This window comes from Panthera onca, chromosome D3 (assembly GCF_046562875.1).
Source record: "Panthera onca isolate mPanOnc1 chromosome D3, mPanOnc1 haplotype 2, whole genome shotgun sequence".
NCBI lineage: Eukaryota > Metazoa > Chordata > Mammalia > Carnivora > Felidae > Panthera > Panthera onca.
In genome coordinates, this window is record NC_138350.1 from 73,287,303 (window position 1) to 73,305,061 (window position 17,759).

The window sequence follows — 17,759 nt, forward strand, 5'->3', positions numbered from 1 at the left end:
CTCGTACATGAGTTCTGAGAAAGGAAGTTTTTTTTGGCAATGCACAGTGACTTGATATGAAGAGCCAACTTCCCAAACAAATTCCCTTCTAGTTCTTAAAAAAAAAAAAAAAAAAAATTACAATGTTAATCTCTATTCCCGACTGGATAAACAGCTGCTAATAACCCCCAGCTCTCAGGGGAGGAGGTTGCTTCCTTTCATCTGCAGACTGGTGGATATCTGCCGTGCACTGGACTTTAGTGATTCCACATGTTTCTTACTTTGCCGTTTTCAAAACTGCCCGGGTACTGGTCTGGCCAATTCAGGTTTCTTTCCTCCCTTAGATTGTACCCATGGACTTGGAGGACATACGCAGTTATGGTACTACTTACTTGAAATTGTAGTTTTTACTGTGGGTATACTTAAAGAGGAAATTTAAGTGCTTCTAACATCTAAAGGAAGTTAAACTCTTGGACCTTTGTATTTGAAGCCCTGCGAGGGAAAGAACCCTTTTGGTACCTTTCACACTGAGCTAATTATTCACTCAGGGGCTGGCTATGTTCAAAGATACTCCCTTCCTAATAGCATCACTAATGCGATTACTTGCTTCTATCTGTTTGTGTACTAAATAAAGGGGCCAACTTCACTTTTTCCTCTGCTAGGAAGCACCCCGCAGAAGGTTACAGGGCCAGCCAGCCTCCAGTCTTTCTCACTTGTCCCTGAGCACCTGCTTTACTGGTGACCTCAGTTCTACACCTCAAGATTCAGACATTTCGCAAAACAGCTTTTTAAACAAAACCCAGCTGTTTCCCATCTAGACTACGGGGGGAAGAATTTGGGCAGCTCACAGAAACATTACCCAGAGACTACCATTCCCCAATAACTTTCACACACTTGCAGCTCCAAACGAGACCCGTCCATGTGCAGAAGCCAGGGAGAAGGCAAATGTAAAATTAAAATGTGGAAACGCAATACCCTGGTTTTTGACAGTAAGTCCAATTAGTTGCTTGAAAATGAATGTGGCTATTGTATCAGGACAATGCTTCCCCAAAGATGTCATTTAACTAATATTGGACAGATCTTTTGGTTAAACTCAACTTTATAGTTGTAAGATGATTTATGGATATAGAGGAAGCTATAATTATGCACAACTGTGAATGTCAGCCAATTAGGTAGAATCCTCGTGTTTCAGAAATGCAGCGTTCAAGCTTTTTAAAATTTTTTGCCTTTTTATTTTATTTTTTTTTTAGGTTTTCACTCCTAAAGCTGCTATGCCTAAATTCTTTCCTTATTTTGAACCCATTTTACACTTCTATTTTCTAAGCAATTAAGACACTTTTGATTTGAAAAATTTACAGCCACAATAAAAGTTAAAATAACACAACGACCACAGATTTTGAAAAAAATATATAAAATGGCCAAGGCCTAGTCTTGGCTTTTAAACAGTGCCAGGTTGCTCCAGTATTTTCTGTTTTGGTATGAATGACATAACTGAATTACTTCATGAGCAGCTACTTTAATTCCTAAGGGTGGAAAATTCCATGAGTTAATTTAATTTGGATGTAAAAAAATATACATGAAAACTCGCTCTTCCTGTGGACTCTCATGTGAAATATCTGAGCCAGTGGTTGGAGTTGCTGGGCTTCGAGGAGGGGCTTTCCACCCGGGGCGCCCTGGCTGGTGCTGCAAGGGCCCGTCTCATCAGGCAATCTGGGCACATAAGATCCTTTATTTTCTGCATATGTTTTTAATCATTTTATTCTCTTGCTCTGCAATGCCCTTCCTAGCCTGTCCCTAACTGCTGAAATCCGATGCAAACTTCTAATATGAGCTCAACGACACCTTTTCCAGGAAGGTTTTCTTAGCTGTCTCCCAAGGCTGGGCTATGTTCATCCTTCTCTGAGCTGCTTCTCTGGTCACTTCATAATTCCACCTTGTATCACAGTCGGTCACATACTTGTGTTATCACCCTCCCAAGGTCAAAGGCCCACAGGATCAGAGGATCAGAGACTCTTACACACATTTCATAACCCCCAAAGGATCTAAGGCACAGAAGACACAGAATGAGGGAATGAACATCTGTTTATTTTCTAATATATATAATATTCTTTCTCCCAGAAAATCTGCTTTCTCGAGAAAAAATAAGGGTAATACTCCTTTTTTTTTTTAAATATAGGGGTCGTGCCTTTTCCAAACTATGGACAGTTTAGCACAGTGTCCTTGTCCCCAGTAAAAGTTCAATAAAAATATGAAAATGACTGTCATTAAAAGCATCTCCCTGGTTTTTCCTCTTTTATTTAAGAAGAAAGCAAAGTAAAACTACGATGACGCCAAAGAGTCTCTTTTAAATATGCTTTTATATTTTAAAAGTGAGGAAAACAATAAGTTTTTGTTTTTATTTACTAAAAGTTCATGACACCAGGGTGCTAAACACATACTTTAGGGGAAAATAATTAGAGAACTAGGCTTGTTTTGTCCTAGAAGCAGAGAAAGGGAATCTTTTGGGTTTGACCTAAATCTTTTAGGTCCAGTGCAGACTGACTGTCTTGTTTCCAGGTCACGGGGCCTGACTTGAGTAAAACAGGTATGGGTGTGTGTGGGCGGGGGCGGGGGCGGGGGTGGAGAGGGGGAGAAGGGCGGTACCTAGTTTGGACTCCCTGCTGTGAGATCTGGGCACTCATCATGTCCTAACTACTCGTCTCAGGGGTTGTTAATGGTTGTATTTAAAACCTCTGGGCTTTCATTTGTGTTTATGCAGAAATATCAAATGGTGAGTTCAAGGATTCTTAAACTGTTTAACTAATCCACGGTTAGGGGAATTCTTTGAGTCAGACAGAAAAAGACAAATACTGTTATATTTTCATATGTTGTATGTAGAATCTTTACCAAAAATTCAAAGAAATAGAAGAGAAGAATGGTGGTAGCTGGGGAAAATGGGGAGATATTGGTGAATGGGTACAAACTTCTTGCTTTAAGAAAAACAGATTCTGGGGTGTGATACACAGCATGGGGACAGTAATTAATACCGTATTATATATTTGGAAGTCATTAAGAGTAGATCTTAAAAGTTATCACCAGGCACACACACAAAAGTCATTATTGTGAGACGATGGAGGTGTTCACTAACCTCACTAACCTTACTGTGGTAGTCGTTTTGCAATATATGTGTGCATTAAATCATCAAGCTGTATACCTTACACTGACCTTTGTTTGATGTCAATAACATCTCAAAAAGCTAGGAAAAGTTTTAAAAAATAAAGAGAATTTCTTCAAGTTTCTTTTTCTTCTCTCTCTTTTTTAAGTTTTCTTAAAATAAAGTACAATATTGATATAGATTAAAAAAACCTTTCAGTTGAGACTGCTAATCTGTTCTCAGAAATATTTGATAATTGTGGAGATTAGGAGACACGGTGAAACACTATAGGTAGGCAAATTACCTAATCAAAGAGAAAAACCTATATTGGTTTCTACAGGGTAGTTCTGGAAAGACGATGTAGATGAGTAAGATCTTAAGTGAAATTCTATAACAGGCTATTAAAGATAGTTTCGAAGTGCTCTGAAACAGAGGCGATGACCTCTCAAACTCAGTTCGGTTCCACCAAGAACAAGTCTTTGCGGACAGACCTCATTTCCTCATTCATGGGAACACTGCATGCCTAGTGTCTCGTGATAATGGTATGGACAAAATGAGAGAGGGCGGACAGCAGGAGAGTAAAATTAGTTGGACATAACTGGTTGAAATATAAACCCTAAGGCAGGGGACGGTGTAAGCGTACAGAGAATGTCTGTAGCACTGAAACTCAGGCCTGCTCTCTGTGTCCTCCCCTGGTTAACACTTCTATTCGTAGCTTTGATGGGGGCATTGATGGCACCCTGGCAGAATATGTGACTGAATGGGGACCGAAAGAAGACTTTTCCACTGGAAACAGACTGAAGGCTGCAGCGTGAAATTCAAAGGCAGAGGGTGAAGTTTTGTACTGGTACCACAGTTAAGAGGTGTGTGGCTTACGGATTTCGGCTGATCACAAGTTCGACATTTGTCAGCAGGATGATAAAGTCATCAAAAATGGTGAAAGGGTATTGTTAGGTGGCCTTTAAATGAAGATACAACACACTGAATGGGTTTGGTAACAGATCCACCCTAGTCCACCCTGATGACTCCTTGAGCACTGTGTTCAGTTTGAGATTCTACACGCTAAAAGGTCCTTGAGAAAGAAAGCATTCCTTTTCAACTAGGGAGAATGCACTGGACAGTCATAAAATCAAAACTTTTTTGGGGGGGGGGGTGAATATTTGAAGATATAAATATCTAGCCTAGAGGGAAAAAAATACTGAATAGACAGTTTCCAAATAACTGCAAGTTTCTAAAGTAGCTGTTGGGTTGACTTAGCTTCAGTGGACAGAAAAACAAGGACTGTGCAGAGAAGTAAATATGGGTTGGGCATAAAGAAGAATCTTCCAACATCTGACAGAAATGGGCTTTGTGGTCAATTAGAGCTACTTATCCTTGGAAGAAGGGGCTGATAAAGGCTTGTTGACTGCTTGGCAAGGGATTTGTAGCGGGATGTGGATGGAGAGGATGCCTAAGATCCCTGATATCCTATGGTAATAATTGCTTAGAAATGTAATATGTGCTCAAATATACATAAAACTTTATGAAATCAAAATTCTGGGAAGATATAAGAGGAACATGATTGAAGATGACAAAGCCTCTACGGGTCATACCTTCACTGAAATAGAATTTTCTGACTTCTACTACTCTCATGACTACATCCCAGTAAATGCTACCCAAGATAACACATCCCTTCCCATTACTCTCTTCTGCTGCTTGAAGCCAAGGAGCAACCAAAGAAGTGCCTTGGGGGGGTGCCTGGGTGGCTTAGTCGGTTAAGTGTCCAACTTTCGCTCACAGCTCGTGAGTTCAAGCCCCGTGTCGGGCTCTGTGCTGACAGCTCAGAGCCTGGAGCCTGCTTTGGATTCTGTGTCTCCGTCTCTCTCTCTGCCCACCCCCCACCCCCACTCGCTCCGTCTCTTTCTCAGTCTCAAAAATAACAACATTAAAAAGAAAAATAAAGAATTGCCTTGGGTTTCTAGCGTGCTGAGTATTGGGTAACGTATAAGATGGCTGAACCAATAATTGTATACCTGAAACTAATAAGATAACATTATATGTCAATTATACTTCAATAAAACAAAAATAGTTTTTCCTTGGGTTTCATTAGTTTCAGTCAGCAACGAAAAGGTTCGTAGTATCAGCCACAGTTTTGAAATTGCTATGGTATTGGGTTAGAGAGGAAGTTCGCAATGGCAGTGTGGTATTTAGTACAAAGGGTGCAGCTCCCCTTGCTGGCTTGTCTGGTTTCTATCCTAGCTTGGCCATTAACTAGTGGGCGTCCATGCCTGGGTCACTTCCCCTTTCTGGGCTTCAGTCTTCAGCAGTAAAATAAGGGCCCTGGGCTAAAAGACTTCTGGGGTGCTTTTAGAATCTAAAATTCAATGGTCTTAACTCTCTTAAGAACTATGAAAGCAAAACTAAGTTCAGTTTTTATCTCATGAAGCCCTACATGGTAGAAGTTCTCATATGTTCAAAGGTCAGTTAAGTAAAAAAGGTGCTTTATCACCCAGTGAATTTTCTTCTGATAAATTCTTTTTAACTCCAAATGAAAAGGTTATGTAAAGTGGGAAACTCATCTAGGATTGGCTTGTATCTGAAATGTGCGTTTTCTGAAATGCAGGCCACAGCCCCACTTGGAGGTTCTAGGAAGGGGTCTCAGGGATGCTGTGGAGGATGGGTGTGGGTGGGGAGTTTTACAGGACTCCTCCACCCCTAAGTCAATCAGAGCAACCAGGTCCTTAGGTCACTACTCATCTACGAAGAGACAATGGCATCCTTCCCTCCCAGGTAACAGAGCTGAGTCTCTGCTCTCTGATGGGGCTTGGTATATTGCTGCAGCAAGGTTATTTGTTTTGGGTTTTTTTTTGTCTCTTAATGTTTATTTATTTTGGAGAGAGAGAGAGAGAGAGAGAGAGAGAGAGAGAGAGAAAGTAAGTGTGCGTGAGCTGGGCAGGGGCAGAGAAAGAGGGAGAGAGAGAGAATCCCAAGCAGGCTCCACAGCAATTTGGTTTTAAACATGTGTCCTTTTCTACTAAACTATGAACCCCTTGAGAGCAGAGACCACGTGGTACCACAGAGCCTGGTATTTGGTAACCACCTGATAAATATTTTTAGAAATGAATAAATGGACTTTAAGCAAAAAGGATCTGGAAATCACAGTAACATTATATATTAATAGCAGAGGAGATTTTTTAGCTAAATGATCCCTTTGTTCCTGACTCTACTGACAAGTAATCAGAAGCACATACAAAGTCACATGAAGACATTTTTGATGTGGGTTTTGTTCTTAATCAGTTAAAAGAGGAGATTAGGTCATCGGAAAGGCTTTCTTTCAGGTCTCATCTGTGGATCTGAAGAGCGAATGAATACTGGAGAGAACTATATTTGAAAAACTGCCATTTCAATAATTTACAAAAACCTAACGATTTAACATCAGGATTAACCATGGAGGTATCTGAAGCACAGGGGGGTTATATCTGGGTAACCGTGTCTAATGAGCTGAGTGACAAACCCACCTGTTTCTTCATTCTCTCACATTCAGAGATTTCTGCTTTGATTTTGTCAGAAACGTGGGCGGTTTGAGAAAGAAAAATACTTTAAAATTTACTTCTTCATGACCCTAGTAAGGGGAGCTCACTACACCTCCTGCCACTTAGCACAGACATGCTGATTTAAGAATAAGTGTTAGGCGATGTGGGTTTTAATCTAACATACCGCAATGGAGGAAAAATTCTTTACCTCTGCATTTGGGTAAAGAGCTTCTGGGAACTTGGCCACAAGGTACCTGGGCATTCTTTCATCAAGGAACATTTACCACGATTTGAAAGTCCCAAGATCTCACCACTCTAAAATTAGTTCTGAAGAGGGGCACCTATAGCTATAGGTAGTAAACAAAGAACAGGGAAGGTGGAGGCATTGTATCCGAGTTTAAAGCTGGCTTCATGAGTTCAGCCTCCTCAAGCCTTCTAAGGCCCATGTGACCAACTCCTAAGATGGACGTCATTATCATCCTCAAAGGGCTCCTGGGGAGAGCGCCTGGCAACTTGTGAGGCAGTCAGAAAACAGTAGTTTCCTTTCTCCCCACTTTGAAGATTTATTTGCTGGGGGGGGGGGTACAAAAATGTAATACATGGTACTCAAGGAATTTATAATCTAGGTGGTAAGGCAAAAGCCACGCCTGCATGGCTTACATGACTGGGTGAGAGAAATATCTAGCCAGCAGTATGACTCACAGAGCTCTGGAAAGTAGAAGAGAAAATGGACTATCATAAGTGGCTGCAGCAAGGGAAGGCTTCCTGGAAGAAGCAGGATTTGAGTCAGAGCTTTGAGAGTGGTGGGGAATGAGATGGACAGAGAAACGTGGGTAGAGCAGGCTAAGCCCGACAGACCTAGGAGAACTACCTAATGAGAATGTACACGGCACATTCTGGTAAAATGCACAGACTGGTCCTGCTGAAGAATTGCTGCATATTGGCACGGTGCACCTAAGGCTTTTGGTCAACGGTAACGGCGCTTAACAAACCGGCTTAAGAAACTGGTCTTTATTTTGTAGATAACGGGAAGCCAGTGAAGGTTGTGGGGCAGGAAAGAGCTTGGCCAAATATCATCTAGAAAGCCTGCAAGGATACAACATTCACGCTAGCATTATAAGCCATGCTGCTGTGAAAAAAAAAAAAAAAACGCTTTCATTATACTAATACTTCGTAAATCACTGAAGACCTACTCCAGAACTCCAAGGAAAACATTTTATGAATCAAAAGCTAAGTACAATATGTTAGCAATTAAATGAGATAACATAATAGCCGAGGCAGAACCACAGTTTTCCCCACCACGATTTCAAGCTGCTGCAGAGAGAAATGCTTCTATCATGTTCCAAGTTATCAAGCCATTTTGTTTTGATTTTCGGAAGGCGGGGAGAGAGGAAGCAAGAGGATGGAGGTCAAGAGGATTCAGAGCTGTCTGTTCTTTAATCAGAAGGAATTATTGAGGAGACTTATAAAGGAGATTTGCTCAGAACAGAACTAGCCCTGGGACGGGTCTTAAGTTACTACAACTGGCTTCTACTCCAGAACAACGAACGAAGGTGTGTGTAGCTGGAAAGAAACACCCACCAGTGTCCTCTGCGCTGAAGTTTCCGGTGTCTACCTCCCACTGCTACTTTATTTACTGCAGCTGGCCACAGTTTTATAGCCTGTTTCATGTATTAAAATTCAAATGTGGAAAACATTACCAGTATCCTCCTTGAATTTTTTTTTTTGTTGTTGTTCGGGGGTGGGGCGGAGGGGGGGAGTGGGTTTTTTTTTTTTTTTCTCTTCCCCTTCAACTTCCTTTTTATTGTGGAATGTATCAAATGGTCAAAGGCTAACTTCAGACTGACTAAATTCAAAAACTATTTCCTTTGTTCTTATGTTTTTGTTTGAAAATTCATACAAGTTTGCGCGAGGAAAGAAATGACAATCTGATCTCTTTCACACACGTTAGGGTTTCAGGCTGGGAAGCTCAGACTCTGTGGACCTGCTGGATGTTTTTGAGAAGAAAAGAGAAAGACTGCAAAACCTCTCGTGGTTTAAAGGGCAGCAGGACATCCCCATGCCACGTCTTTGGAGTCTGTCTACTACCTGGTTGGCTCTGCGGGCATCCTTGACTGAATTATAAACGTCTTCAGATGAGTGAACAGGAACTTTTCTTCATCAGCAAAACTAGCAGCTTTATTGCTTCTGCATAGCTTTTTTTTTTTTCACAATCAAATCAAAAACGTTTCTGTGTAATATTGGCCGATTATTTCCCTCCTTCTGTTGCTCTGCTCGATTCTCTCCCTTTCCCCTCCCCCAGGTCAGTCCAACTTCCCATCTCCAAAGTTGACTCCAGTCCCTTCCTCCTATCCCACCTTTGAATCAGACTCAAGGGGGAGGCAACTCAAAGGTCAAATAGTTCCAAAAAGTATAGTTTATTATTTTAAAGAACCACTTAACCTACATCTGGTATTTAAGAGCAAACTTTACATATTTATGGAAAAAATTGTCTCTGAAGCAATGCCCTGGGTGCACATTGCATGCATTTAACATATGCAAAACGAACACAGCTACAGAAATTAAACTATTTTTCTCTTGATTGAGAGCAGATATAGAGAAATGGTTATAAGTCACAGATCTGGCTTTTAATAAAGCCAGATTTCTTAATTAAAAGCAGTATTGTTTAAACACTGTAGTTTAAAAAGAAAAGAGCTGTACAAACTAAAACCTCATATTATATGCATCCCAAGTGTATTTAACACATTACCTGAGGCCAAGCTAAATTAAAATCTAGATTTTCCTTTTGTAAACTCTTAGCAACTGCCATGAATAGACAAACAATTTTTACTCAATGATGAATTTTTAGGATAGAGGTCAAGGAAAAGCAAAAAAGAAAAAAAAAAGATTCGGCTTTGGCATTCAAAAATATCTTTCCACGTTTTAGAAGTGAGTTCATTGCTTCTATTTATAAACCAGTATTTTTGGTTTCAAATTGGTTGCAGGTTTCCATAATATACCGCTCAGGATGGTACTCTCAATCCTACTCTTTTATTAAGAGAAACTGAAAGGAGGACAGAAGAACCCTATTGAGCAAGAACTGAAAGAGCCTCAGAACAACCTGTGCTTATTTTGTGTTCTCTTGGAAGCATCAGTAAACAAGAGATGCTACAGTGGTAGCAGAAGACAGACCTTCATCCAAGCAACTTTTTAAAGAGCCTACAAGGTACAAAACAGGACACGAAGGTGTTTGTTGATCAGGCAGGCGTTTATAAGAAGCAAAATTACATAGAATCGCTAGTGATTAATTCTCCACCCACTCGGTCACCTTATGGTCATCACTTAATATTTTGTTAAGAAGATTCTGAATTTTCATAATCACCTAAATAAAAAGGGTGCACTCCCAAATCCTTTTCAAAAGCAATGGGCCGAATTGAAATTCCAGTTGTAATACAGACAAATCTACTTAAATATTATTTAAATACACACCTATTCATAAACGGGTAGTGATTAATAAAACTACTATATCTTGAATTATACAGTCTCACACCATATATTTAGACCAATAAACATACCAGATATTTCCGCCTCCCATACTCAGCATCAAAAGACATCGATTTGGATTCTTCAGTAATAATAAAAAATTTCAACCTGTTCATATCTGAAATGCCAACAATGTAACATGTACACAAGTGGGTCCTTTAGATGCGTTACTAAGATGAAGAATTTAAAACACCAGCAATGACCCAGAAATGTCCACCTAGGTATAGACTCAGGTGACATGAAGACACACGTCACACAAAAACTTGTACTCATAGGAGCATTATTCATAATAGCCAAGAGTGGAAAGGACCCAAATATGAATCACCTGATAAATGGATAAATATAATGTACACCTATCCAATGAAATACTGTTTGGCAATAAAAATGAATGATACTCTGATACAGGATAAAATATGTATAAACCTTGAAAACATTACACTAACTGGAAGAAGCCAGTTAGAAAAGACCATCACGTATTGTATGATTCCAGTGATAGGAAAGATCTAAGATAGGCAAATTATACAGACAGAAAGTACATTAATGTTGCTAGGGTCCAGGGAGAGGGAAGAATAGAGAGTGACAACTAATGGGGATTTCTTTTTCTTTTTTCAGGAGGTAAAACATTCTAAAATTAGACCGGTGATGGCTGCATGACCCTGTGAACATACTAAATAAAACACATGGAACTGTACATTTTAAATGGGTGAATTACATTGAAGTGAATTATATCTCAATAAAGCTATTTAAAAAAGAACAAAACAGCAGTAGTAGTATTTATACTTGAAATTCTAATTCTGTTAGGATCAGTAATTAAAGAGTCTACAAATGCCATCACTTACCATGAGTGAATGTCTGTTGGCTGAAAGAAGACCGGTTCCATACCCTGAGCCCAGACCACCCATTGCTCCATTATGAGAAGGTCCAATGATTCCATGCATGTCCCCATGACCACCAGGCATAGCTGTGGATGGGCCCACTGCATGATTCCGGAGAACGTGAATAGCATCATCCAGTCTTTCTAAGCGATCTTCAATTCGGCTTTGCTGTTGATTAACAAACGATGCAAAATTGGATTTAGTCTGAAATGTATGCAGAGGTTATAGTAACAAAACTTGAGTTGACACAAATCATCCTTTGAGGTTTTGAATATATGTTTCCAATGAAACTTATTTCATTAAAACAATAGTAGATGGTGACCTTCTTAGAAAACTAGTAGAAAATGTTAATGGTGTATCATAGTGTTATTTGTCATGAACAAAGTAATCTTCTAGGACATTACAATGTACATCTGCTATACTAGGTTGCATTTGCTTGAAAGAGAATTTAGATTTACTTTAGAACAAAAAAGTCTATAGAATGTAAGAAACATTGTAGCAGGCATTGGTTAAGGATTTCAAAAACTTAACAATGAAAAGATGATGCATTTATAGTTTCCCAATTAAACGATCTTCTTGGATGCGTATTTCCTTCATCTCCTCTATAGCATATGATACAGGGCTACGTATCAAGTCAGAGACAGGTAAATGCATACAGACTATAATTTCTTATTGAGTACTATCTATTTTTACCAGTGTGTCTTGTTTTCTATCTATTATCACCAGCTTGTGTGTGTGTAGAGTAGGAACTCAAAACGGATATAGAACAAACATTAAAAAAATGTTGTCCACCAAAGTGGTATGAGATTTCATGACTGAAGAAGCACAAAGATGTGAATTAACTGCTTACCAGGGGCTTCTAATTGATTTCAAAGCCCTTGCTCTGTATAAAATTCACCTTATAAAACTAAATTATAGAATTCAAAACCAAGTAACTTTTTTTTTTTCCATCCCAGCCACTAAGATCCTAGTTTTCTGCAACTAGGAAAGGTCGATACTATAGAGTTTGTGAGGAAAAAGGACATGTAGATGTGTATGAACCTTTTTTGGTATGATCAATAATGATATCAAATAAACACCTGCTTGTCACTTTCCAGTGTGTGTTTTAAAATAGGCCATCTCCCTGGCTCTTCATTCTCCACGTGTAAGGCAAGCAGGGAAGGATTACCCCTTCCATACACATGTGCGAATGAGGCTCAGAGAAATTAATTATTAACTACTCAGTGTCACGATGCTGGGAAATGGTATAGTGAAGGGTTGAATCTAAGTCTTCGGACTTCAAATCTAGTGCTGCTTTGTACTGGGTCCTGCTACAGTCTGCTTTGACTTCCACTGGGCTGTGCCAACAGATGTACTACCTCCACTGCATGAGAAAAACAATTTCTAATTATTTTATACTGACAGAAGGAATGTGTGTCTAATACAGTTTGTCTACGGTACAGAGCATTTCTGATCTGGTGGGCTTTGGTGTTAAGGGACCTCCCGTAAACTCCTAGCTGCTACTTATGAAATCTTTGACAAGGTACTAAACCTCTTTGAGTCTATACCTCATAATTTATAAAAATGAGAACGGTAATACATACTTCCACATGTAAATGTGAGCATGAAAGGAAGTAATACACGTGCCTATCATCCTTTCTGGCTCACAGCTTCCTTGTGGGGAGAGCAGTTTCTCCTTGTGAATCCCCTCGTGAGTGTTGGGAATTCAGAGGACTAAACCCATAGTTCGTAACTACAAACCTAGACTTCATGGCTATACAGTGGCACATAACCTAGTTTTGACAGCTGGGTCCCAGAGAATAACTGATGGAGGTAAACACTTAAAACTACTATGGGCTCTCTGGAAGTGGGCTGCGGGTTAATTAATTAATGTAGGCTAAGCAGGTAGTGCATACGTTTGTCCTGCCCTGTGCCTGCCTTTATTGGCCAAAATGCATGGCTGAATGATTCCACACTACAGCAAAGAAGACCACAACCAAGGGGGAAATCCACCTTTGTATTTCCATTTTTAGATTTTCCTTAATTTAAACAGTAAGCCAAAACAGAAGAAAGGAAATTCTGACCTGCTGCCAAGACATTAAGTTAGGCAGGTATCAACCAATCAATGCCTCTTCCGTGTTCTATCTCAAAATATGGATGAAAAAAGGGAAAACCATCCTTGAAGGGCTGAAGACCTCCTTGCTGCTACCTCTCCCCATTTGATTCATATAGCGACCGAATACCGCCCAGAGCAATGTTATTTCATGCACATTTTCAGCCACATCCACCATGACTTGAGAAAGACTACAGTGTCAGATAACAAATCATCATGGGATGAGTACTTATAATATTAATTGCACTCATGGAAATTTTCAGCTACTCCCTAACGGAAGAGCAGACATTTAATGACATGAGTCGATTTCTAGAAGAACCAAAGCGAACATGGAAACAGATGGCAGACTTCTTATTCAGAGGTGGAGAGGAAAGCCCTTACAAGCCTGCCACTCTGGAAAGTAAGGCAGAGGTCTCCTGATCTTCAAGTGTTCCAGCCACGCAGCTCGGCGTGACTCCAGCGCTCTCCTATCAGTAAAGTGATTCAATCGTTGACAAGGATCTTTCCCAAAGACAGACGGATGCCACTCTCTCTCCAGGATTTTTAATCTCTTACCTGGCCCTAGGTATTTGGAGCCCTCGGGCTTACAGCATCTGGGTTACAATCTACAAACAGCAACAAGTATATATATATATCTAGTCTAATGACTCTGGCTCTAACCAAACTCGTGTGCTTAACATTAGTCTAAAGTTCCCCGCTAGTGAAATAAGAACCCTAGAGAGTCAACTAGACGCAAAAAGAGAAAGGTGGTATACGAAGTGGCTAGAGGAGAGATTAGAAGATGAGACTTACCAAAGAGTGTAAGGGTCCTTCATAATTAGGAGATGATGAGGCCTGTCCTCCATTTCTGGACCAAACAGCTGTGCCTGCTGGTATTAAAATGGAGGTTACAGTGAAATCTACATAATCTGAAAACAATCTCGCAGACATTTTAGACAGTCCTTTTAGAAACAGCGATGCTGAGTTTTCATTTGTACAATAAGGTAAATACATGTAAACTTCCCATACAAGAGTTCCGGGACAAGGAAAACGTTTTCAACTCAGAATTCTCTCAGGCTTCTTCCTAAAAGGGTACATTTAACTGGTTCTGAATTTTAGCTAGACAATGGTTCCTACCAATGGTTCACAGATGGTAGTGAAGAAAATAGGTCACTACCATGGTCAAGCCACTTTTAAGAATGCAAAGGGGGATTCTGTTACACCTTCGTTCATGCAAGGCCAGTCTGTGGAACCAAAATTCTCTCACCAATGCAAAACAGCACTGCTACGGGTTTTAAAAATGATCCTTAAGAAGGATAAGCCTTCCAAATTTTTTAAGGGAATAAGATTAGTTGGCAGTGATCCACTAAACCAGAAATTTAAGAATTCAATATAACAACAGTAATAAGTAGGTAGTTCCTTCTGAAGAAAATGATTGTTTTGTGATTCACTGAACTTTATTTCTGCTACAGTAAATATTACATGTCTAACCTGCAAAATAAAAACTACTTTTCAAATTAAAATAATGCATGCTACATGTGGAAACTAGGAAATCATTCAAGGAAGAAAAAAAAAACCTAGGATCTCACTGTAATCTTACGCCCTGACATGGTTAGCATTTTAAAACTCCTTTCTTTCTGTCATTTCTGGGTGTGCATGTATGTGTATTTTTATGCTAAATAAAAGTAGGACATTTTGTTCAATTACTTTTAGTGACAGAATATGGACAGAGCCAGCTATTTTCAGTGTGAAAATAGCAATTTATCCGCATATTTACATCTTCATAAAGTTCTTTCTTCCTAATATGTGGTCTTTCATGGTGTATTAGCAGGACCCCAAAGCGGCCTTTTCTCTGTGTCTTCCACACGCCGCATGCCGCTCAGGTTTCGGGCATTTGTGGTGTTTTCTGGAACGATTTGTGCATCACAGCTTTCCTTTCCTCTCTGGAAGTGGACCAGCAGAACGGTGAGCAGCGGATTCTCGCCGAGCTCTGGTACCGCTGCTCCTGCAGCCTCAGCAAATCCCACACCCGTTCTGGGCCCTAGTCGGCTCATCTGTAACATCAGAGCATCAGACTAAAATAGTCGCGCTCAAGCCTTATTAGACTCTGGACGTTTTTCTTTTTGTTCCCCCAAACTATAAAATAGATGAAATCAGAGCTGCTTTGTTTGAAATAGGAAACTTGGAGTTCTCCCTGCTCAGGCTCCCTCACCACCTGCCTCACTGGGCTAGATGTTGTCTCTGCTCTTCTCTCGCTCTGGACATTGACTCCAGAGCCTACCGGTATAATACTGACCCAGGGGTCTATAATAATTCTAAACTTCCCTTTCCTTCCTGCCACAGGGAATGTTTCACGGTTGTTCCATTATCCTCTTAATACCATCTCTGCTTCCTTGCAGTTTCAATTCTGTCCGTCTGGACGGGTGGACCTAAAGGTTCGGCTATCCCTCTCTATTCTGTGACCACCCACTCCGTGTGAACGGAGGCTTGGAAAAGGCTGACATTCGGTGCTACCTAAGCCACGGCCATCACCTCGGAATTCAAGCTCTGGGCAGTCTGAAACCTCCCATTCTTTACTAAGGAACCCAGTGTTTTTAGGATGGGCACGTGAGTGCCATAGGCAGGGAATAACAGGAGGCGAGGAGGCGACAGTTAGACAAGCGACTCCACTACAGATACAGTAAGGTTGGGTTTCAATCAGGTATAGATGCAATTTAGGGTTTTTTTGTTTTTTGTTTGTTCGTTGGTTTGCTTTTTTTAGAAGCCACATGTCCTCTTTCCACAGAACAGAGACGTGCACCGGATGGGGCCTCCTGGAAGCATTTATACTAGAAGGGCAATGAGCCTCTTAATTGGAACTCTGAAAAGTGAAATGCTTTACTAACATAATTCAACAACTATAATTTTATTATTTGAAGCCATAGGTCACGCTAATTTGTTATATTTTAAAGGCAAACATCTCCTTTTACTCCACACAGTTACTTCCCAATTTATTTACAAAATTATAGTTTTCCTCAAACATGCCAGTGACGTGGGTTTTAAAAAGGGAATGTGGAAAGTCTAAAATTTCTATAGGAAATGATCCTTTTGAACTGTCTATATTTGATGACTATATAATTTATATTCATATTCCTGACTGTATTAACTGGGCTTTCTCATCGGAGATGACTTGTTGGGAGTAGGTTATTCTGTTGAACATCTTCTACAGAGCTAAGATCAGTTTAAGAAGTGAGTTTTCTGTATGCCTGTGTATTCTAAAAACATCTAATTTTTAAGAAAACTTTTGGATGTAAACGGCTATACTTTCATATGGCAGTCTCTCTCTCCCCCACTCCTTTCCATTTGTCTGTTTGGAAATGTTATGTGTTGCGCTTTTGGAGGGAGTGAGTTTCTGCCTGCCAGACCAGGAAGCATGAGAGGGAAAGCATTTTCGCAAACCGGTACCGTGGTGGGGTTGGATTTAGGTACAGTACCTGAGAGAGAAGGAGGAGAGCCGACGGGAGTTGAAGGGTTTGATGAAAAGCTGTTGTTAGTGTGATCTGGAGAATAGATCTTAAAACAGTGGGGAGAAAACAAACAAACCCTCATTTATTAGGAATAAAGAGTCAACAATTCTTTCAACGACAAAGTGTCATTCCAGTCACCTAAAAATTGCAACTTACAAAACACATCAACTGTAACACTCAACTGTAACACCAACTGTAACAATCAACTGTAACAATCAACTGTAGCACCAATATTCTCAAGTGGAAACTTTTGCAATTACTTTAAATTTCCAAAATAAGGATTATGAGGTCATGGAAGATGGTATGGACAGAACTGAACAGGCTCAGCTGACTGTACTTCTAGTCCTTTCCCTCCCATGTCCTACCATCACTCTGTGGCCATGAGTAGGTCACACGAACACCCCAAACCTCCCTTTCTTACTCCATCAAATAGGTTAGACAGCATCATCCCTTATGATTTTCGTTCATTTCTTCTCCATCGTGATTAAGGCATTTGATGCCAAGGCACAGGAAGGCCCAGATTAAATATAAACTTTTACTTAGGTCCCAATGCTAAATCAAATTTATTTTATGCTCCCAATGATAAGGAAAAACCAAGTTAGAGCAACAAATCTCCACTTACATTTGCAAATGACCATGTTTAGCTTTTGAAGGCCATACGTGTATACTCCCTCAGACAAACGAGGGGGTGCTACTTGGTCACTAGTGAACATGCAAGAAATGTCCCATTCTCTAGGCTCCTCGCAGTGGACGGGCAAGGCAAAGAAGCCGAGTCCCCAAGTGCCGATTACATGACAATTTCTCACAGACCTAAGTTATGGAGTTACGGTCATTGTTTTTGTTTTTTTTTTTTAGTAAGTGCCTTTTCCAAAGGGTTTTAGAACTTCCCCCTGCAAAGTCTGTCTTAGCTGGTCAATGAGCCCCATATGATTTTAGAGAAAATTAAGAAATCAAGATAGACAATCTATACACCACAAGGCCCTGAGAATATCTGCAAATCCATAACTGAGGACTGCTTAACGCCATTGTGAGGAGACAGGCTGGAGGGGTCAGCCATTCGCTGGAAGCTTCAGAACTCTCTTCTCAAATTTTCCAATAATCATTCTGCAAGAAGGCTAGCATTTCCAGAAATCTAAGCTATTTGCCATTCATTTTCTACAA

General features: G+C 40.2%; 1 protein-coding gene across 29 annotated transcripts in view; it reads right to left on the bottom strand.

Moving 5' to 3' along the window:
- TCF4 (transcription factor 4) overlaps window positions 1-17,759 on the bottom strand; it is a 353,798-nt gene that overhangs the window by 19,564 nt on the left and 316,475 nt on the right. For 22 of the 29 annotated variants that reach the window (XM_060613923.3, XM_060613912.3, XM_060613917.3 and 19 more), the window contains 3 exons: window positions 16,566-16,644; window positions 13,906-13,982; window positions 10,986-11,189 (listed from right to left, as the gene is read on the bottom strand). In XM_060613923.3, the coding sequence (XP_060469906.1) occupies window positions 10,986-11,189; window positions 13,906-13,982; window positions 16,566-16,644 (360 nt within the window). The remainder of the gene's footprint in view (window positions 1-10,985; window positions 11,190-13,905; window positions 13,983-16,565; window positions 16,645-17,759) is intronic. The other 7 variants (XM_060613922.3, XM_060613935.3, XM_078435219.2 and 4 more) reach the window with 1 other exon arrangement.